The sequence below is a fragment of the Dysidea avara genome, chromosome 11 (assembly GCF_963678975.1).
Source record: "Dysidea avara chromosome 11, odDysAvar1.4, whole genome shotgun sequence".
NCBI classification, from domain to species: Eukaryota; Metazoa; Porifera; class Demospongiae; order Dictyoceratida; family Dysideidae; genus Dysidea; species Dysidea avara.
This window is the reverse complement of record NC_089282.1, coordinates 12,925,791-12,949,993: the sequence shown is the minus strand read 5'-3', so window position 1 is coordinate 12,949,993 and position 24,203 is coordinate 12,925,791. Positions and strand designations below refer to the sequence as shown.

Here is a 24,203-nt window from a genome sequence, read left to right as displayed (position 1 = left end):
GAGCCAGCCATGCTTCTGATTAAAACAGCTAGTAAATTTTATGTCAGGCCAACCGAGATCAGTTTAAAACTTATGAAAATATGCACATTTTACTAGCATTTATTACAAATTCACCTGAGACCAAAGCGAACCGAAGTCAAACTAACTGTAAAATAGTCACTCAGCACCTTCGTGCGTACTAAGCGCCTCTAAAAATAATTATCGTGTTGCTGTTATTTAAGACATTCAGAGCCTTTAAAACAGTTTCAGTTAAGACTTCACAACCATCTGAAAAGGCCAAAATGGCAAATATCAACAGTGAGACACCACTAAGAGGTGATTATTTGCTGCTTTAAAAAAGCAGCACTGAACTATAGAGAATATGGTTCTCCCCATGCATGCAACCACCTACAACTTACTCTATTTGTGCCCCTCCCCTAGCCAGCTCTTGGATCCGCCCCTGAAAGTGATTCCTGGACTTTTCAAAACAAGATGGAAAATGAACAGCTTTGCTGGATTTGTAAGTTTTCTATTCGCTTTCTCTTTTGGATATGGTAATTTAGCTACTGTTCCTGTAGTAATAAACCTTTGCATCATTCTTGACACGGTAGACTTGTCTTATGTTTAAATTTGAAGCGATTGTATCATCACTGAGCCCCAGTCCTTCCTTTTGCCAAACTATGCGCCAACGAAGATGCTCCCCGTATGCAGAAGATCGTGAACGTTCACAGGAAGCCATGATTCCACTCCTCCGCGCACCCGCGACAAATTCAAATTTCAGGGTAGCGTGCGAATGCGTGAAAAACCTATATGGCAAGAAGTCCGCAAAACCCTTTAGCAACGAAACTTTCGTGAGGATGGATTGATTGATTTGTAACTGGGATAGGCAACTTGTTGCTGATAGTGATGATCCCAGGAAGTTGACTGTGAACACCACAGCTCCAGTAAAGCAATGTAAGTAAAAATAATTATATTTAACTAATTGGTACAAGTATACATAATTACAAAAATATGCATAAAATAATAAGTAGGTCCAGCCTAGTAATCAGAAATATTCATTGAGTGAATCACATTCAATAATTCGGTGGGGTAATTTGTTCCAATCTCGGATAATCAGGGAAGAAGCTCATTTGAAAATAATTATGTTGTCAGTGTGGATGACCATGGTACTGTGAAGTGGAGAGGACTGATGGAATTGGTGGGTGTTGTAAGCAGAGGTAAGTGGACTGTAGTGAGGTGGTACATTGATGGATGAATTCGTTTTTACAAGGTTATAAAACATTGTAAGCCTACTGTTCAGTAAACAATGCTGTTCTAGAGTAGGCCAATTAAATGCCAATTTCATGTCTGAAACACTACTTGTCAATCGATAGTCTGGAACAACTCTTCCCTGGAACAATCTTCTGGAACAATCTTCTTCCCTGGGGCTCTCCTTGAACTTTTCCAAATGTGAAGCATATGTTGCAGGCGCATCTTCCACCCCCTTTGTTGATGAACTACAGTCAGTTGCACTGGTGTCATCCGTCTTCTTGATTTTTCAGAACCGACCAATTCCTCTGCGTGGGCTCAGTCTATTCTTCCTGCTGCTAAAGGAGGTTTCAGTGTAGGGATGTGCCAATTTTGCCAGCAAAATTTTTGGAAAAACACGCTGGTAAAAGCAAAGAGCAAAATGCTGGAAAATAGGTGGGAAATAGACACCAAGATATAGCACATTTTGTATGAAAAAGATCAACATACTCTAATAGAACAGTTACGTATAGTGTCAGGACAACATATGCTTGGTGACTAGAGGTTGAGATACTCTAATAGAGAAATCACACATGCTTGTAAGCTTGAGGTACTGCAAATTAATTGATTGATGGTCAGCAAAATAGAGAAAATTTGAACAAAATATTGAGCAAAATAGGTAAGAAAAAATTGCTGGAAAGAAAAATAGGTGGGGAAAAAAGCAAAATAGTTTCATTCCTATTTCAGTGGGAATTTATAGTGCTATTGACTTAAGTCTGCCCAGTTACCTTTTGCCAGCTGGATAACGAGTCTTTGAGGATTGCTCTTGGTCTATGTCTTGGAAAGTTGATGTTTTTGGTACTCACGGTTTATCTTGCAGGCATAGTGGAGGCCATATTCCATGGCACGCTGCAGTGAATGGAACTATTTATCATGCACTGGTGTCTGGAGGTGTACCTACTGTTTTGGAGCCTGTTGGTGCATGTCATGATGATGGTAAGAGGCCAGATGTCATGTCTTTGATTCCTTGGTGGCAGAGCTTACCTGCCTTGCTCTGGGACATCGCCTGTTCGGACACTCTTGCCCCGTCTAATTTGTCTACTTCTGCAAGTGGTGCCAGCTAGCTGGCAAACTCTGCAGTATCAGCTAAGATTAGGAAGTATTCTTCTTTAACTTCATCTTTTTACCTCTTCCCTCTGTGTGTTGAAACCCTGGGTGCTTGGGGATCATGTGCACGTTCGTTGGTGCAGCAGATAGGTTCCCGGGTAATAGAACAGTGTGAAGATAATAGAGCCACCCAATTTTTGATTCAGAAGGTTATCATTGATGTTGCACTGGTGTGGTAATGCTTCATCTGCAATGGCATCATCACAGGATTGGGCAGAGTTTGCTTCTCTGCTCACTGATTGAGCAAGGAAAAGACTCTCCTTTTAATTAATTCTGTTCTTTTTTGTGTTTACTATATATAAGTTGTATTTGTGTGTGTACGTGTTAATGTACTGTACTATTGTTTGTGTATTCTATTTTATCTATGGGTATTTCACCTATAAAAAATCCATTACCCATCTTGCTGCCCTTCATTGAATCTTCTCAATATTATCAATTAGATATTTCTGGTGGGTGTCCCATATAATAGCAGCATATTCAAGCAGCTGAAAGAAAAGCTGCGTCGTTAAGGTGTAATATTCAGAATGAATGGCAACTACTAGAGGATGAATTGACATATGGGTATTCATTTTTAGAGCGGCCCACATTCATACTTCTGTGCAAAGCTCAGCACTGAAAGTTTTGCATTGAATTGATGAAACTTGGGTGCTTAATGGTGGATGGTTCTGGGGGAAAATTTTGTATGACTTCTCGAAAGTTTCTCAAAACTTTTTGACTGTGTATATAATAAACAGTTTATGACTGCAATCACTTCTCAAAACTTTCTCAAGTAGACTATAATCCCATCCAAAACAGCTAATAGTTTGTGCATGTCCAAGTATAGTCTCGTGCCCAGCCGGGCTCGCGCTAATGCGCAAACACCGTCTGGTGACAATGCTAGAGTTTCTTGGGCCCGGAAGTGCTATCCAGCCAAAATATTGGCTGGCCAATCAGAATCGACGAGTTGCATAATCGCATGAATGTATTGGAAGTAGACGAAAAAGGAGATGATTTAAAGCCATTTATCAGAAGTTACTCATCAAGGTTGTTTAAAATGTTTGTTGTCAAGTTGTTTTCTCCGATCTCACCTTATGAATCGTGACTCGACGTTTCACCAAAAATGAAACGCTACCCTCTACTAATACGATAAATGAAGAGATCACATCTAGTAAACACCCTATTCTGAGTTTTACTTTATTCCTAGCCATTTTTGAATGGTTTTTCACTGTTTTAAGTCAATTACGCAACTCCTCGATTCTGATTGGCCAGCCAATATTTGGCTGGATCGCACTTCCGGGCCCAAGAAACTCGAGCATTGTCACCAGACGGTGTTTGCGCATTAGCGCGAGCCCGGTTGGGCACGAGACTAGTCCAAGTATAGCAGAGTTAACTGTGACAAAAAGTAGTGATATACCGTAGTGTGGCCATGTGTGAGGTGTGCAAGTTGTGAATATTAATCAGATAGTACAATTGTAAAAGTATTAATGAGAACAAACTGATGCTGCTAGTTTTAAGTCCTATGAGCATCTTCATAAATGCTACTCAAATTTGATTCTCAAAGTGTATAGATTCTCTGATAGCAGTAAATAATTTGATTTTGGCTGCCTTTCCTGCTATGAACAAAGGAAAGGCAGCCAAGTTCAAACTATTTACTGCTATCAGAGAATCTATACAGGGCCGCCCACAGGGGGGGGGAGGCAACTGGGGCATTTTTCCCCGGGCCCCAGCCTGAAAGGGGCCCCAGGAGGCCCCATGAAGAGCCCCCTGAATACCTGTTTAAAAGATCGATATACTCTAATAGAGCAGTCAGATCTAAATACTCTAATAGAGCAGTCACAGTATTCTTCAGAGGAGCAGTGTAGCAAGCTTATAGATAAGGAGATATGGTTGGTGATGGGTAGTTATTGTCATTGCCAGCAGGTTGTGACCTTTTTTTTTTTTTTTTTTTTTGGTCTCCACCTTACAACTTGGGTGAAGGGCCCCACTTTAACTCTTTGCCCTGGGCCCCTTAATTTCTCTGGGCGGCCCTGAATCTATACACTTTGCTTATTGAGAATCAATTTGAGTGGCATTTATGGAGATGCTCACACACTTAAAAACTAGCAGTATCACTTCGTTCTCATTAACACTTTTACAATAATATTGTACTATCTGATTAATATTCACAACTTGAATACCTCACACATGGCCATACTACGGTATATCACTACATTTTGTTGCAGTTAACTCTGCTATACTTGGATGCCCATTTTTACAGCTATTAGCTGTTTTCGATGGGATTTCAAACCTTTTATTTGAATAAGCATACTTTCAGCGTTGAAAACACTAGCAGATCTAGGTGGGTTTTGACAGAAACCCCTATTAGATTACAGTAACAGAATATTGCTGTAGACAATTTATCATAGTGCAACACTGTTTTAAGTATAACTGTAATTTTAGTGGCATGTAACTGCAGTCGACTAACATTCATTTTAGCTTTTAAACCCTTAGCAACACTTTACTTTTCATCTTGCACTGTATTAAGGATACTGTAATAGAGCAGTCACAAAGCAGCTCTGCTAAAGCAAAGTTACTGCTTAGTTACAACTTCTGCCTAGCATTGCATTGTGTTGTTACAGGAAGTTAAGTTGCTAGCTACTTACAGACTTTACAATATAAAAACACATTGTAGAAACATGACTGTTCTATTAGAGTGTGGATTGACTGCTCTATTAGAGTGTCTCAATCTACTCAAATAATTGAAGCGGAGGAGCCAGGCCACTGCCCATACTACAGTACTGAAGAATTGAAGGGTAGAGAGAAAATGGCTAATAAGTCCAGAGATAAATAAACACCTTTATAATTTATATTACTTATAAATAAGTGCCCTAGAATATGCTGTGATCTTTCAGATGTTTTCAGAGGATCAACTATAATTTGTATCAAAATTTTCTCAAAAATTTCTCAAAAGTTTTTCTTGAAAGTGTTGCTTCTCTTTGAATTCCAGGAATGGGAATGATCAATGAAAAAAGCCTGACAACTGGCCATCCCAGTATCTTTACAGCATTGAAAATGGTCAAACTGACACTCTAATAGAGCAGTCATTCTGCACTTATTAATTATCACAAGTATACGGAAAAATTCCTGCTAATCATGGCTATCCCTTGCTGTCTACAATGCTGAAGTGCTTCCTCCCAATTTTAGTATATATCGACCCAATAGAGAGGTTGGTTATGGTAGTGTCTTCATAGCCTATCATAACACCATAGTTTCACAAAAATTCATGACCTTACAATGGCACCCAGAAAGTAATTGCCTGTAAAATAAAACCATCAAACACACAATCACTAATTGCTTGCTGTGTCTATAGGCCTCCAAACTGATCTATTGACAACATAGATGCAGTACACTTGAAAGCATTATCTCATCCTCTCAGCATCTCAGTGGATTTCCAGCAACTCCAACCTCCCTGATATAAACTAATATAGCTAATTGGCAGCAACTGCCCTCTACCACTAAATAACACATTTCTGGACTTTGTGAATACTTTTGGATTCACACAGATTATTGACTTTCCAACCAGATAAAGCAACACACTATAGATATCTTTTTAACCATTTGACCCTCTTTAACTGATTACTGTACACCTATAGCTGGCATCCCTGACCATGAAGCTGTGCTGGCTGAATCTAGCATTAGTATTTTTGTGCAAATACAACCAAGAAAAAAATTACTTGTGAAATAGAGCAGACCCTACCCTACCTTAATAAGAGCCTATGACTTTGGCAATGAATATCTGCATACCAATACAACCGACACTCCAATCAACCAGTTGTGGATTGACTTTTAATCTGCTTGTCACTTCTGTCTGGAGACTTTGGTTCCTAGCAAGTTATCTTCAAACAAGACATCAAACCAACCATGGATCACCACCTACACCAATAGACTTTGTAGTCAAAAGAAGCAAGCTTATGCTCAGTATCGCTGATCACGCTCCCTTACCATCTGGCAATACTTAAAAATTTATCGCTGATCACATTCCCCTACCACATGGAAATACATAAAAATTTTGTTCAAAAAGAATGCCATCAAACCTATAATGACTACTTTTTGAAGCTCAATGACTCCAGTTTCCACAGCTAATTAAAAAAACAAAACAATGGTCATATATCAAAAGAAAAAATGGATCACATTGGAGTACCCCCACTGTCGCATAATGGCCATACCATCACTGATTCCACCCACAAAGCTAATATCCTCAATGATTACTTTAGCTTACACTTAGTGAAGACACCCAGTCTACTCTCACAACAGATGAAATCCCTTGTCCTGATATTCAGCCTTTATGCTGATGCCTCCGAGCTCCTAGCAACTTTGGAAGTTCATCAAGCACCAGAACCAGACAAAATTCCATCATACATACTCCAATTTGTCTCTTAAGAAATAACTCTGATCTTCAATTCGTCACTCTGTCAAGGAGAACTTCCCCTGGACTGGAAACATGCTAATATTGCACCTATATTCAAAAAAAGGAGACAAAGCACTTGCATCCAATTACAGACCAATATTGCTAACCAGTATCAGCTGCAAGATCATGGAGTGCCTAATCCACACTCATCTCTTCTCCCACCTAGGATCAGTAAATATACCCTGTGATCAACAACATGGCTTCCGACCTTGAAGGTCATGTGAATCACAACTGATTACTACAGTGAAACCTCACTTAGCAGCCACCTCTTTAATAAGACCACCTCGTTGTAGTGGCCACCTCTAGTAGGTCCCAAACGTAGTTAAGCAGTACTTTATGACCTCATTATTAAGGCCAAATTTTTTGGTCCCAGAACTGGCCCTATTAATGAGGTTTCACTGTACTGTAAATAGCATTTTAAAATCTCTTGACTCTGGCTTTCAAACTGATAAGGTAAGTGCGCCTATTTCCGGACAGTTCCTACTCCGGACACTTCCAATGTTTTGCATCATATCTCCAAAACTATCTACAGCATTTACTTGAAACTTTAGGTGATAAATGCTTCATATACAATGATACTGTGATCCTAAAATCAGCTTAAAAGTCCAGCTAATTGTTCTAAACGAGGTGATTATTTATTGCCATGTGTGGAAAAATTATCAAAAATTCTTCGATAGTCGCTGCTTATTCCCAAATTTAAACAGCTATCTGGCTGATTTTAATACAGTGCAGAGGGACAACTATGACTTACCACTGTACCAAGTTTCGTTTGCAAACAATCAGCCAAACACTTGCTATTAACGATTTTGTAAGAGCCAGTCTCATTGAAGCTGCATAAATATTTGCGTAAATACACCTAGATTTGAAATACCCATAACTCGGCAACGAAAGGTACTATGACTCTCAAAATCGAGTATGAGGTGGGTAATAGATGCAAGTTTAATGTGGCAGTGTTTAAAATTCGAAATCAACCTCGGAAGTGCTGTATCAGGTGTGATAAAAAGTGTCCGGAGTTAGGAGCATGCATGCGCGGAATTTACACATAGTTGAATTTTGGAGCGCAGCTCCTCGACGGATGGGGATATTTTGATGAAACTTGCAGGACCGATGCACCATAGGATAGGCTTTATCACCATATTTTAAGAATTAAGTGGTTCGCTTGCATGGCGGAATTAGAGCACCGGAAGCAAAAACTGTCCGGAATTAGGTGCACTTACCTTATCATCTTTCTAGATGTATCTATTAAAAGCATTTGATAAAGTCCCACATCACCGTTTATGTAACAAATTATCTTACTACGATATTGGAGGGGAATTACTAGCATCACTTTCTCATCGGTAGGCAACAACCAGTAATTCTTGATGGCTAACCAGTGAATCACACACAGCTAACTCTGGTATCCCTCAAGGAACAATCTTAGCTCCTCTACTGTTTTTATGTATTAACGACCTACCATTATCAATCAATTAGTGTTGTTTCAGTAAGGACTTTTAGTTTTAGTTTCAGTTATAATCATAGTCAGTTTCATCAATAAGTTTAGTTTTAGTTTTAATAGTTATAGTAATTTTTCTTAATTACTTTTAGTTATTGATTTAGTTATGGTTATATTCTCTGTGTTGTTTTAGTTTTAGTTATAGTTTTAGTTTAAAATGTGAAAATCTTTTAGTTACAGTTATAGTTATAGTAACATTTATAAAAATGTTTTAGTTTTAGATATAGTTTTAGTAATCTTTTCCAATTCTTTTTAGTTATAGATTTAGTTTTAGTTGTAACATGGATTTGCTTTTAGTTATAGTTTTAACTAATACATATTTGTCTTACTAAAAGTACTTTTAATTTAGTTATAGTTAACTAAACCACCATCAGGTCACAAACTATAGTATATATTGATGTTTGGATGCTACATATTGCAGTACAGTTTCATTCTGTGCTTCATTCCTCCTGTAGAACATATGTGAACTTATACGTGCAGTGAACGTGGTGTTGTTTCAGTAAAGAGTTTTAGTTTTAGTTATAGTAATCCTTCTTAATTCATTTTAGTTATAGATTTAGTTATGGTTATATTGTCTTTGTTGTTTAGTTTTAGTTTTAGTTAAAAACATGAAAACCTTTTGGTTTTAGTTATAGTTTTCTTAATTCTCTTTAGTTCTAGATTTAGTAAATTATTTTGCTGTTTTTTAGTTATAGATTTAATTTTAGTTATAATACGGATTTGCTTTTAGTTATAGTTTTAGTTAACTAATACATATTTGCCTTACTAAAAGTACTTTAGTTTTAGTTATAGTTAACTAAAACAACACTACAATCAATGCCAACATTGGTCTACTGCACATGCCAACAATACAGTACTTTACACCATTATTCACTCTACTTCTGATTGTTTATCACTCCAAAATGATCTCAACTCTATTTCACAATGGGGAACCAGATCTGTTATGTGTTTTAATCCTGATGAAAGTGTATTCATGAGAATCAAGGATTCGGCATATATTGATTAAGGTGATTCATTATTGAATTGTACAAAACATGCTCCATTAGCACACAAGAAATGGAGGTCAATGAAATTGGTCTGTAGTTGGTAGGTACAGACTTTCCCCTTTTAAAACTACATTTGCTAAAAGCCAGTCATTGTGAATAAACTTGAACACTCTAATAAAGCAGCACTAAAATACTCTAATAGAGCAGTCACTCTGAAAGTAGCTTGATAGATCAGTCACTATATGAAAAAATTACACAGCGCAGTTATTCTGCACTAAAATACTCTATGATTAACAAACCCATCAAGAATGAAATGCTACAATGTATGAAAACAATGTAAATAACAACTAGATTAAAAAATTTTCAACAAAGGAAAAGTCCTTGATGTGCAGTCCAGGTATATAGCAGTCATAGACTACCCATGTGCTGCTTCTCAGTCCCTGGCAACACGAAACATAATTCATCTATTACAGATGAATTAAGAGGTTCAAAAAGGCATTTTAATAATTAAACTGACAGCCTGTATCATGCATGTGTGCGTGCATGTGTGTGTGTGTGTGTGTGATCATGTGTGTGTGTGTGTGTGTGTGTGTTGGTGTGTGCGTGTGTTAGTGTGCGTGTGTTAGTGTGTGTGTGTGTGTGTGTGTGTGTGTGTGTGTGTGTGTGTGTGTGTGTGTGTGTGTGTGTGTGTGTGTGTGTGTGTGTGTGTGTGTGTGTGTGTGTGTGTGAGTGTGAGTGTGAGTGTGTGTTCATGTTCATGTGTATGTACTAAGTGTGTCTGCACTATCACATCTAATTGTTTATATTGTCTATGTTACTTAAAACCAGGCATGTGTGTGGGCAATGACACGTCTCCTTTGTTATTATTTCCTCACATTGACACAATAGACTAATACAACTAGCAGGGCTTCCTATCAGTAACAGTTGTGTGTATGTATTAGTTTTTAATCATTGTTTATTTATTGACAGTCTTAATATAGTGGGCTGGAATTCCATTAATTTACTGTCTACATGACTACCTATATATACAAAAGTAGAATATGATTTAGTGCTGCCACGATCTAGAAAAACTCTATATCATATATCACCAAGGTTTATGTCACGATATGAACATATATCATGATATAGAACTAACTGTAACATTTGCAAGATATCGCGTGTAGGCTTTAATACTCTTCTTTGTTTGCAGGTGAATTTTGTAAACATGAGCATCAAGGGAGAGAACAATACTTGTAAGTTTACTAAATGTTGGCTACTGTGATTGCCAATTGAATTTCAATTTTATTTCATGTCGTTTATTTTTCTTTGCTCCTATAGCATTGCTGATAGCTAAGGAACACAAACAAAGTCTGCAAATGGTTAGGGAATTTTATGTCTTAGTATTTTCAGTTATTTGGCAGACAATATTACACTGTATCCCACAGCAGACACACTTAGCTATCACATGTATTATTATAGTTTATTTTATAGGAGCTACTTGTACAAAACAGAGCAATAGTTCCAGGAAATGAAGATGAAGAATCAGTAAGGAAAATGCAAATTTTACAGCTGTCAGTTGAGTATTATTCTCCACTAACAGGGTGAACCAGTCAATAAACAGGGTTACCTCTTCAAAACTGGAAGTGAAAGAACTGGTATGAAAAACCCTAATCAATGCACACCTTGACAACACATCATGTGTAGTGAATAGCAATATCACCAATGTACTATTCAGGGTCAGTGCATATTCACTTTTGCATGCATATTTGCTCACAATCATGTGCAAGCTATGCACATACGTTTACACACTACACACATCTCACAAGTCAAAGGTACCTAATGATGGCTAGTAGAACTGTCTTGTGTACACAAGTCTTCTTTTATTCTAGGCAGCTTTTTATCACCTCAAGGTGTTGCTTTAGTAAAGTTTTTTTTTTGTATAAACACTACAATACATTTATGTGGTGTCCTGTAGTAAGGTACAGTGCTATATGGTTACTGTGTTTTGTCGTTCGCAGGTTGGCGGAAGAGATATTGCTCTCTGGACAAGACAGGTTTCAAGTATTACACATACATAACCAATATGAATTACAGAAGCTCTGTTTGTAACGTGTTTATTGCAAATTCACTTTTATAGCATGCTAACTTACTGAGGGTCTTTGGATAACTCTTCTTCACTTATAGTAACACTCAACATTTCCTCAACTGGAAATTTCTGCCAGCACCTCGGAGTCATGTTCTGACTCATATAATCTAATCCCCTGTAGTTATAAATACTGCTTTGAAGTAGGTACTACAAAGAGACCATATTTGCTGTGTGCTGAAAGAGATTTTGAGTTACAACAGTGGGTTGCTGCATTCCAGAAAGTAAGGAAGTGCTACACTATGTGCTATGTGATTTATTGAAATAGATAAAGTCATTAAATATTTATAAAATTGATACTACAAGTTTCTGCATGTGTTTGTATGGACATGCAATATTTTACATGTTTGTAATTTGTGTAGATAACTCCAGCAAACGCTGAGGACATTCTTGATTTGACAAGATTGGATACATCTATTAGAAAGGACCAAGTGTAAGTCTTAAGCAATGATAGATATCTGCATACAGTGTTGAGTGTACTGTAACTATCCCAAAGCATTTGTAGTTTTTAGCTCATTGTTTTTTTCTAGGGTTGGAAGAGGAAGTGGTGCACACTAAAAAGAAAGGAGATGTATTTATACAAGAGAGTGAGTCAGATTTTCACCAAATGTTGTCATCATATTGTTTACATGTGTACATGTAGCTATTATGTATTTTAAATGGAGCAAACACCAAAGATATACAGGTCTAAAATAGGTACTAGTGCAGGCATATATTAGCTGAAATCAGTTATTCCAGCAACCTGAAAAACTACTTCTACAACAGACTTTTATCTCAGTATCATGTATACTAGTGACATCTAGCTAGCAGTGAGAAAATTAAGTCAGCAACCTTAGCCACTATTAATTATGCTTGCCAGAAGGCATCAGTCAGTCAGATGAAAATCCCACAAATTAAAAAAAATTGTAACATTTTGTAGAGACCTATAGGAAGCATTTCACTATAACAGGCTTGATTATACCTGACCAATAATTCCAAGGAAGCATGAAGGTATTGTGAGGCTGCATGCATATTCTCTGGTCATTTTTTTTCATGTGAAAATGCAAACCTACTTGATCCCTACTATACAGTGCTACTGTACTGTATCCCGTACTATATAATGGTACAAATTATTGGTTGAAAATTAATAAATTTTAACTAGCCATGTCAAACTTAATTACAGCTAGCTAATCAAAGCATAAATAAAGAAGCATGGTTATATAATATAAACTTGTTATTTTACAAATTAAAGTGCAAGTATATTTTAGTTAGCTAATGTGTCACAACAATTACAGTCTATAAATAAACATGTGCAAAAAGATACAATTTGAGTATTATTTAGTCAAGTAAAATTACCAAAAGAAGGTTTCACTAAACTGCATCTTCATTCTCAATGCGCAAATCCAAGAGGGATTCTCTGTAGTGAACAACATCAGTATCAGTATTGCCATGGTTACTAGATTTTGAGAAAGAAGGGGATCAACTATATATGCATGACAGATAATACAATACAGCAAATGCATGCAAGTGTACAAACGTTTTATGATGCAAACTGAGAGCTGTATACATCTATATTATACTGTCGCATGGTACATAGCTAATTCATTACCCTGATATCTAGTGTATATTATATATCATGCACAGTTATATTAATGGCTTTGTCATTTACATATTAGCTGTCAGATCAAATTATCTGGACACCTGTGTATGTCTGGCTGCCACATTTACTAAACTGCTATTGCTTTACCAGATGAAAACTTCGCTTAATTAATAAGTAGCCCAAAAGATGGGTTGCATGGAACCTTGGGAATCCGGATCCGTCTCTACAAATGCACTCCATATTGTAAACTTAAATAACCATAATAAAAGTAATCAACACCCAACTTTTCTTTTATGTTTTTCTCTACGTTGTAGCTTTCAAACCAAAAGCTGTTTCAAATTTGCTTTGGTCATGAATGTTCAATTGGAAAAGTGATTGCATGTGGAATACACAAATCCAGTATGAGAACTGCTTCAGTTCACACCATAAAACAAACAAAGTAAGGTAATACAGTTGGATTTTAGGTACACCATACTACAAAATAGATATAACTTACATGTCACAAATGGTCACTTTAGTTCTTGTGCTATCATCAATGATCATACCAAAATCATTGACTGTTGGGATTTCAGGGACTGTTACATCATGTTCCTTTATGGAAGATACAACAAAGTTCGCAATTTTCTTCTTCAAATTTTCTCTGTGTATTATGGTCACCAAAGCCATGCAGATCATTAATGGTGAGATCACTATTACGAAGGCGCTTGCCACAGCAAAGGTTGAGTTGAATTTGTCAAAGTTTTCAATGATTGAAAATGCTGTTGCCAAAATTGTCAAATGTAGTATCAAACCATCAAATATGTTAAGAGTGCTATTGGCATATGGCCTCACTGTTTGATGAATATATGCCATTAAGGTGCTAGTGGTGATCATTAAGTACTGACCAATGAAATTGTCTGGTGTGGTTACATTAATAATGATGATTATTACAATTCGATAAATCATATAATAAGCTGCAAAGCAACGATATTTATCTTTGAAACATCCTTGAAACTGATCCAGGAATGGTTTAATCCTTGTGAAGTTTATCTTGTGATTAATGAATGGCTCAATAAAAAGAAGAAGTGGCAGACCAATTACAACCGCTATTGTAAATAACATTGCTACAATTGTATATGGCAGGTGGCGACCATGAAAATACTCAATATTGGGTGAAAGGTATGTATAAATATTACTGATATCAGTAAACTGCTGTAACCTCAACAATAATAGTGAAGTTGTTGCCAATGAGGTATACGATAATAGGAGCAAACAACAGATTACACGGATAATTGCTCTACTGATAAATGCTGAAAATTTGTAAGAAATCCTAGCTAGTAGAGAGATTATTACTAGGATGACTGAAATAGCCACAGGATGTGCATAATGTAAAAACTGCTGGTCAATTCCACTCATGTTCTTTACAAAGCACAGTTGGCCTAAGAATTGTGGTGTTATTTTGACAACACTTGACAAAATGTTCACAATAACATAAAGAGAGTTTGAAATATAAATGCTTTGAATCAATAGTAGATCTAATATGCTGTAGTAGAATGTGATGGCATAGAGATATCCGATTCCAACTCTGTAGTGCATGATAATGAAGACTAGGACCACAACAACAACCCAGTATAACACTGTTATTGTGACAACAAGAACAGTCTGTCCAACTGTGCACTTCTGTATGTGAAGACACTCTGGAGAATCAAATGATAAGGTGTAGTCTTCCTCACAGCTACCACATGCTGTGCCAGCCCGATGGAAACTACACTGGTTAATTCTTTGTGGTGAAAGATGATAGTAACCATTGGTAGCTTCACAACATGTAAAGTTGCAGTAATTGATTGGACATTTTGCCACGGTTGGCCTTCCATTAATGCTTCCAAACCAGTAACCTCTTTTGATAGTTGAATTTCCACCAGAACATGATACAATATTACTAGTGTGGAAACAAGAGCATTTTTGTGATTCGTCATTGTGCCAAAATCCAGGATGGCAATGTGATAATTCAACAATGATATTAACAAAAACTTTTTCCTCATTTGGTTCATCATAGAGAAGTGAGAAGGAGAAGTTTAATGGTGTCTTTGATGGAATTTCATTTCCATGTATTGCAATTCCCTTGAATATATCACATGATGTTATGGAATGAAATGATGGTCCGTTGATGTAATATCCTTGTTGGTCAATATTATCTTTTACCACTAACTGTACTGATCCAGCAGGTTCATCGTAATAGTCCAAAATACAGATGCCAAATGTAATTTCTTGGCCAAGCATTATGTGGTTTAAATAATATGTAACAGAGTTTGTGAGTCCAGAATTGTTTAAGTAGATGGCTGGGTGAGATAAATTCAGTTTATTAGGAGATGTGACAATATGCATTTGAAGGAAGCTATCAATGCTCTGAACAGATTCAACCAAACAAAAGTGATCACATGATTTGTCTGTAAATGCATACACTGTAGTTCCTGCTAATTTGGCATTGTTGTTAGTAAAATTAATATTTTGACTATTAAAAATTATTTTACTTTTAGCAGCATTAGAATAAACTGCTCCACCATAATCATTTGCACTATTATTCACAAACTGAGCAGTAGAGTTTTGTTCAAACAAGGTATAGGATGCATCATCAATATACATAGCTCCGCCATTTTGCAATGCTCTGTTATTGTGAAATGTAACCAATGAAAATACTTTAAATGTTATGTTAGTTGCAGAGATGTATATGGCTCCACCGTTTTCAGCAGTGTTTTTAAAGAATGTTATAGAATAGTTACCTTTGAACTTGATAACAGAATTCTCATTTGAGTACAATCCTCCGCCATTTTCTGCAGCTTCATTGCTGCTGAATGTAATCATGCAATCTCCATCAAACACAATGTCACAACTGAATATCGAATACACAGCTCCACCATGAATTGATGCTCTGTTGTTCATTATTGTTACATTGGAATATTCTTCAAATGAAACGCTACAGTCTTGTGCTACAGTTATAGCTGCACCATTTGCAGCAGTGTTGTTAACAATGCTGACTGAAGAATTTCCTTTAAAGGATATATTTGTGGTAAACAAGCCACACACCGCTCCACCATTTAAGGCACTGTTATTAGTAAACACTACAACTGAATTCTGTTCAAATGAGATTTTAGATTTTCTAACTGATGTTTGAATTGTGTTGGCAGAGGAAAAAATGAAGTCATTGCCTGAAGAATATAATGCACCACCATCTTCTCTAGCTGTATTAGCTACAAATAACACTGAAGTATTCCCTGTTAATGTGACTGCAGAGTTAAGCACTATGCTTATAGCCCCACCACTATTAGCTTTGTTGTCTTTAAACATCACAGTTGAATTTTTACCCAGCGACATAACAGAACGATCAAACAGACTTATAGCTCCACCATAGCCACCGCTACTGTCGGTTCTTACGATTAAGGTTAGTGCAGCTTGCAGTATTAAGTATGTGGATAGTCTACTAGCAGCATCTGATTGTGAGGCAATGCTGTTTTGAGAAGCAGCAGTATTGTTTAAAAAGTGAACTACTGAATAACCTTCAATATTAACAGTTGAGTTTCTGAGTAAGCTGATTGCACCACCATTCTTGCCGATGGCAATATTATTAACAAATAAAACATGTGTAAATTGTTCAAATGAAATACCACAACTTAATTCACAAAAGATTGCACCACCACTCTCTGCACTATTATTGGTTAACATTACAATAGCTTTCTGTTGAAAAGTGATGGAACAATTTGAGTGACAGTTAATTACACCGCCATTGAATGTGGCATGGTTGCTAGAAAATATGACATAAACATTATCTCTAAATTTGATGCTTGCAAGAGATGGTTTGTTTCCTTTAATAAGATAAAAGGATAAGTCTAGGGTTGCTGTAAAACATATTGCAGCTCCATTTTCCTTGGCATCATTGTGGTGCATTGTAACTGTAGAATTTTGCTGAAATATGACATCACCTTTGTCACTATCACATGATATAGCTCCACCGCAGTGAGCTGTATTTTCTGTAAAAGTGACTATAGAGCTACCTGAAAACTTTATAATGTCTGAAGCTATAGCACCACCTAACCGTGATGCTTTATTTTTAGTGAATATTACATTTGAGTTCTGATCAAAAGATATAGAGCTACTATATAATATAGCTCTATAAAAAACATCAAGACCATATATTGCTCCACCAGAAGTAGCAACATTCCCATCAAACTCTACTGATGCATTATCTTTAACTTTGAATGCACATGCAAAATTAAAGTATAAAGCTCCACCATATTGGGCAGTATTACTTATGAATGATATGCTTCCTTCAATTATGACTTCAGAGTAGTTGTAGGAGTGTATAGCCCCTCCTGATTGGAGAGCGTCATTGTTAGTAAGCAGTGCAAGGCTTTTTGCTGAAAATAGAATAATGGAATGGTATCCTTGAAATATTGCTCCACCACAAGACCACGTACATCCTTTATTATTACGAATTTGTCCTTCAGCAGTATTGTGTATAAATTGTACAAATGAGTTGTTCTCAAATTTGATACTACTGTTTGAAGCAGAATATAAAGCACCACCCATTGAGGCAGTATTATTTACAAATGATGTATTTGATTGTGCTTTAAATATAATTTCAGAATAGTACTCAGAGAATATAACTCCACCACCAAATGATGCAGTGTTGTAAAAGAATTGTACCGTAGTGTTTGAAGCAAAAGATACAAAGGAGTGGTTAAATAGATAAATTGCCCCACCATCATAATATGCTCTATTTTTGTAAAAACCTACAATGCAGTTTTCATCAAATATGATATTGGAACTAATACTGGAAATTGCTGCACCACTAGGAGCTAAATTTTCCTCAAAGAGAATGTTGCCACTAACATGTATAGTTTCATCTATGAGAAAAAGGGGAGTTGCTCGGTTAAATGAAAACCTTGAGTTTGATATCAGAATATGTTTATATGCACTGATTTGGCGTTGATGTCCATGGAGATACACTATGCTATTTGCAGGACCATTTATACCAAAGTATGTTTCGTTTATATTTAGAAGCATTTGTAGAGGCCTTTTGCTAACATATATTGCTGTACCATCACCTCTGTAGATGTTATTTATAAATTCACAACCACTAATATTGGTGTATTCAGACACGTTCATCAATTTGATAACTTGTCCTACAAAGTGCTGAAAAGTACACAAGGAAAATGATATACTTGATGAACTTTGAAAGTGAATACCTGTAACACTGACCATGAGATGTTCATGGAAACGAATAAAATATCCATTCCATTTAACACTTTCAATTTTGATGTTCTTGCAATGTAAAAATTCCAATGCTCCATTATAATTGTAAATTACAGTTGGGCTGTTGTGTCCAAGTATTGTGATATTCTCCAAGTTGACAAGTGTTGCAAGAGAAGGCAATAACACATCAGTTGTTATGTTAATAACAACATTACTTGTAAGATTATTCAGTGCAAGAAAGAAAGATCTGCAAATACAGTCTCCAGTTACACAACAGTTGGACGAATCATTTGGTGAATTCCACACATCATGATAAGGATTATAATAAGTAAGATTCTCCTCTACAATGATTTGTCTTGTAATTCCTTTAGCATTATGAAGCAATAAAGTGAGACCAATGATTATTACACACAGTGGTTGAAACATTCTAGTGATATTTCAAAAAGTTCTAACTGTCAAACATTGCAAAACACAAATATTTATAGGTATTCTATAGAAGCCATGTATCTGACATTACAACATCGTTACCTCATCAAAAATGTGACTGCATGCTTGTTTGTAACCATGGCAATGATGCTTTAAGCATTTAAACATGCAAAATAAATAGCATAATTTATGTAGAAACCTCTGGATGTCCCTTGTATCTTAGAGCAGTGAGTACTTCCCAAATAAACTTCAGTAATTATTAGTTTCTCATCCCCACATGCATCGTAATTTTTCTTACCACATCAATTTTTGTACTATTGGTGGCTGACTGCAGCCATTGGTAACTAGCTAGAGACTGAGTCATTAAGATATATGTTAATTCAGATATCCATGAATATATAAATCTGCCTTTCTACATTGCTATTTTTTGAGCATTGGAGGATGAGAAACTGTTTATATGGCCTAAATATACACTTAGCACTAGATATTGTCAATTTTCGTAACAAGAACTTTCCACCGATTAGTAGGTCAGTGACTTTGTCGCACAAATTTGAAGACTTATTTATTAGTTCTACTGTAACATGAGATAAAAAATAACTTGCACTTTAAACTTTAATTGCTGGTTAACATTTAGCCAATTAGTACTTAATGAGATTACATAAAAGTGCTGTCTACCATAAACAGGTTATGTGTACAGTATCAGCTTCATGTGTGTATCAGGTGGCAGATTTCCAAAAATCCTATCACACACACACACACACACACACACACACACACACACACACACACACACACACACACACACACACACACACACACACACACACACACACACACACACACACACACACACACACACACACACACATACACACACACTAAAGCAAAGCCCCCAACAGCCGTGTGAAACACATGTTTTTGCCAGCACTGGGATGCTTGTGCGCCACTCTGCAGGCACTTGAGTCTTGTGCAGGCAAATCCTACTGAGGCAGAACTAGTAACCCACAGGAGGACTGTCCAGGTTTCAAGGAGAGAGATCACAGAACCCAAAGTTCCACAATGACCCCAACACCGCTAAGTGAGACAAGGACAGTTGGGCTTTTGCTTCCCCAGGTACCCATTAATGCTACAGCTGCGTGGACTACTTCCCATGACACCATTATAATTGCAATCTATATAATGTGTCATACATACCAGTTTTCTTTGTGTATTACATCAGCTAGTTACTCCAACAGGTTATGATGTCACACTTGTGGATAACAATGACTACACCACCATGATGTATGATACTATCAACCTTAATTACTGGTTAATATTGATCAATTAGGAATAGTTGCTCAGCAACATAAACACCTTATATGTACAGTATCAGCCTAAACATGTCATGATGTGTATTAATTAAATTTGTGCAACACAGTGTTAAGACTTATTAAATGGCCAGCACTATACTCTAGCTGTAGTATATTACGCACATATTTTAAGCACTGCAGTTTCACAAAAAAAAATCATTGAAATTTGGCAAAAACCTTGATTATTATTAGAGTGGGCTAAAGTGCAACATTTGGCTTTCTCTTAGCTACAAGTGTAGCTTGTTAAAATGGGTTATGTGAAATCTCTCAGTGTTCTCTGCGCCATATAGTAGTGCAGTGGGGGGTTCAAAGTGTTCCACGGATGATTATTGTAACTGCTTTGTCAAGGATTCAAAATCTTTCTGAGGCTTGGCCGGACCAATTGGCTACCAGCTAGCTAGCTATGATACAGTATCATTCTGTGTCACTAATTCTTTCCCCCTCCCCCCATCTTTTCAAATTTCTGCTTTGTAGGGAATCTTGCAATAATTTCCAGGTACTGTGGTTATCATTTGGCACTACAGATGGTGGAACTATAAATTCTACCAAATTCCAAATGGATCAATTCAACCTACACATGAAGTGTCAACTCCAAACATCATATATGATACTGTTGATTTTAATTGCTGATCAGTTTAGTAGTTAATCATACAGTGTTATGGTATTGTATAGTAGTTAACCAGTAGTGTATGATTGTATGATTAACCACTAAATTGATCAATAGTAACCAGTAATATAATATTGACAGTATCATCATCTTATTCACAAATGTGACATCTTTCCCATTAGAGTTACTATTATAGCATTGATCAATTTAGTGGTTAATCATACATAGTACTGGTTAGCTACGTATGTAGCACTATAGCAGTACTATGGTATATACTATATGACTAACCACTATTTGATCAATATTATTATTATAGTAACTCTAATGGAGTCACGGTTGTGAACAACAATGATACATGATACTGTCAATATAATTACTGGTCAATGTTGATCAATTTAGTGGTTAATCATACAGTATGGCAGCACCATAACAGTACTATGGTATATACTGTATGGTTAACCACTAGTAAATCAATATTAACCAGCAATTAAATTTGACAGTATAAAATAGTGGTTAAAGATAGAATATATAGAAGTAGCAAATGATGAATGCCCCCCTCCCCTCCCCCCCCAAAAATAGAAGTAAAACGTGTCACTAAGTACTATTCCTGATACAGAGTTTTAGTATTCCTTTAACATCAAATCTGCCATTTAGAACAAGAAAAGCTTTTCAGAACAGCAAATATTTAATTTTCAAAAAAGGATCACCTTGCAAAACTCAAATTTGATTTGCCAACCTGCCTGACCACAGTCACAAGGATAGAAGCTAAATAACACATCATACATCCACCATTTTATGCCACAACATGCACTTAACTCATGTCTGGCATGTGTGCTTTGGGGTTTCGATAAAGTGTCTGCTCTCTATGCCTTGCCTTTCCTTTTAATCTTGAATCATGCTGGTTGTATTCTGACATGCAATAATTACTATATCAAGGTGTTAATTTTCCACATTAATATTTCCTATTTAATAGAGCACCACAAAATTATACAGTAGGATAGTACTGTATAGTAGAGGTCCTGAAGGTTTGAGCTTTATATCCCTTCAATATCACCAAAAACCAGCCTCAGGTTTCCTTCATGACAGCTCACAGTATTGGTTGGGAAAAACCACCGCAGAGCATAGAACTATATACAAAAATGGAATTGGCAAAAGGCACACGACCTGCAATACTCCACATCTGGTGCCGCTAGTTTTAAGTCCTGCGAGCATCTTCATAAATGCCACTCAAATTGATTCTCAATAAAGCAAAGTGTATAGATTCTCTGATAGCAATAAATAGTTTGAGTTTGGCCGCCTTTCCTACTATGAACAAAGGAAAGGCGGCCAAACTCAAACTATTTTTTGCTATCAGAGAATCTATACACTTTGCTTTATTGAGAATCAAATTTGAATGGCATTTATGAAGATGCTCACACACTTAAAAACTAGCAGCATCACTTCGTTCTCATTAACACTTTTACAATTAATATTGTACTATCTGATTAATATTCACAACTTGCATACCTCACACTATGGTATATCACTACTTTTTGTCACAGTTAACTCTTGGACGTGCACTTTTTTACAGCTATATACAGGGGCGTAGCAGCCAAATTTAAATCGGTCCAGCCATGGATACATATAGCAGGGGGTCTGGGAGGCACAGCTTCCCAGGAAGCAGGGGGTTAGGGAGGCACAGCCCCCCTGGAAATCTTTAACATTTACTTTTTGTAAATAGCAAAAAGTAGGAAATTTACAAAAGTATTTTTGTCAAATTCATTGTGTTTATTATCTCTTGTTTTCTTGTTCACTCATGGCCTTACAATGGCACTGCAGAAACCACGTAATACTAATTAGTTAATTGGTTCCAGTTAGCAAACCCTTTAGAAACAAATGCTACATCCTTACAGTTCGTCTTTAATAAGCCTTCCTGCTTGGCTTGTCCACAAAAAAACACAATAAAGTACCATTACCTTTGTCATAATGTAGCCAACTCCAAGTGTTAAACCAACAGGGCTGGAATGATCTCCTTATCGGTTGGTTAAATCGTCTGGGGTGGTGCGGATTTTGATGAAACCATTCAGATGAAGTTGAGGAAGAAGCATCCATGAATCACATGCCTCACCATGTGCTCATATCAACTATATAATACTTATGTATTATGCAAGAATTTTTTAAAAGATAGCTAAAAAGTGGCAAGGCTATGGCCTGACCAGCCGGTGCGGCTACTACGCCCTTGAACTATTAGCTATTTTGAATGGGATTTCAAACCTTTTTGTTAGAATAAGCGTACTGAAAATACTACCAGATCTAGGTGGGTTTCCATGGTTTTGACAGAAACCCATATTAGATTACAGTAACAGAATATTGCTGTAGACAATTTATCATAGTGCAACACTGTTTTAAGTATAACTGTAATTTTAGTGGCATGCAACTGCAGTCTCCATTTTAGCTTTAGCAACACTTTGCTTTTCATCTCACACTACATTAAAGATACTCTAATAGAGCAGTCGCAAAGCAGCTCTAATAAAGCAATCAAAGTTATTGTTTAGTTACAACTTCTGCCTAGCATTGCATTGTGTTGTTACAGGAAGTTAAGTTGCTAGCTACTTACAGACTTTATAATATAAAAAACACAGCACTTGTAGAAATGTGACAGTCCTATTAGAGTGCGGATTGACTGCTCTATTAGAGTGTCTCGATCTACTCGACTAATTGAAGTGGAGAAGCCACGCCACTGCCCATACTACAGTACTGAAGAACTGAAGGATAGAGAAAATGGTGAGTAAGTCCAGAGATAATAGAGGGATGCATAATTATGATATATCTGTCTTAAACAAACACCTTTAAAATTTATATTACTTATAAATAAGTGTATGCTGTGATCTTTCAGATGCTTTCAGAGGATTGACTATAATTATATCAAAATTTTCTTGAAAATTTTTAAAAACTTTTTCTAGAGAGTGTTGCTTCTCTTTGAATTCTAGGGGAATGGGAATGATCAATGAAAAAAGCCAATCCCAGCATCTTTTCAGCATTGGAAATGATCAAAACTGACACTCTAATAGAGCAGTCATTCTGCACTTATTAATTATCACAAGTATAAGGAAAAAATTCTGCTAATCATGGCTATCCCTTGCTGTCTACAATGCTGAAGTGCTTCCTCCCATTTTTAGTATATATCGACCCAATAGAGAGGATGGTTATGGTGGTGTCTTCATAGCCTATCATAACACCATAGTTTCACAAAAATTCATGGCCTTACAATGGCACCCAGAAAGTAATTGCATGTAAAATAAAACCATCAAACACACAATCACTAATTGCTTGCTGTGTCTATAGGCCTCCAAATCAATCTATTGACAATGTAGAAGCTATATGCAGTACACTTGAAAGCCTTATCTCATCCTCTCGGCATCTTAGTGGATTGCCGGCAATTTCAACCTCTCTGATATAAACTAATATAATTGGCAGCCACTACTCTCTACCACTAAATAACACATTTCTGGACTTTGTGAATACTTTTGGACTCACTCAGATTGTTGACTTTCCTACCAGATAAAGTAACTCACTAGCTAGATACCTTTTTAACCAATTGACCCTGTTTAACTGATTACTGTACACCTATAGCT

The 24,203-nt window shown here is 36.5% G+C and overlaps 2 protein-coding genes across 2 annotated transcripts; one reads left to right on the top strand and one right to left on the bottom strand.

Moving 5' to 3' along the window:
- The first annotated feature begins 441 nt into the window (after positions 1-441).
- LOC136237683 (uncharacterized) lies at positions 442-11,957 on the top strand. Its single transcript, XM_066027900.1, has 8 exons — positions 442-499; positions 10,467-10,509; positions 10,595-10,635; positions 10,748-10,801; positions 10,857-10,911; positions 11,275-11,357; positions 11,762-11,832; positions 11,930-11,957. Exons 1-8 carry the CDS (start codon positions 479-481, stop codon positions 11,955-11,957), a joined length of 396 nt encoding a protein of 131 aa, XP_065883972.1. The 5' UTR covers positions 442-478.
- A 560-nt stretch (positions 11,958-12,517) lies between these two features.
- Positions 12,518-18,666, bottom strand: LOC136238842 (uncharacterized). The gene is made up of 2 exons (XM_066029465.1): positions 13,475-18,666; positions 12,518-12,834 (listed from the first exon to the last, which is right to left on the bottom strand). Exons 1-2 carry the CDS (start codon positions 18,631-18,633, stop codon positions 12,750-12,752), a joined length of 5,244 nt encoding a protein of 1,747 aa, XP_065885537.1. The 5' UTR covers positions 18,634-18,666; the 3' UTR covers positions 12,518-12,749.
- Positions 18,667-24,203: the final 5,537 nt, after the last annotated feature.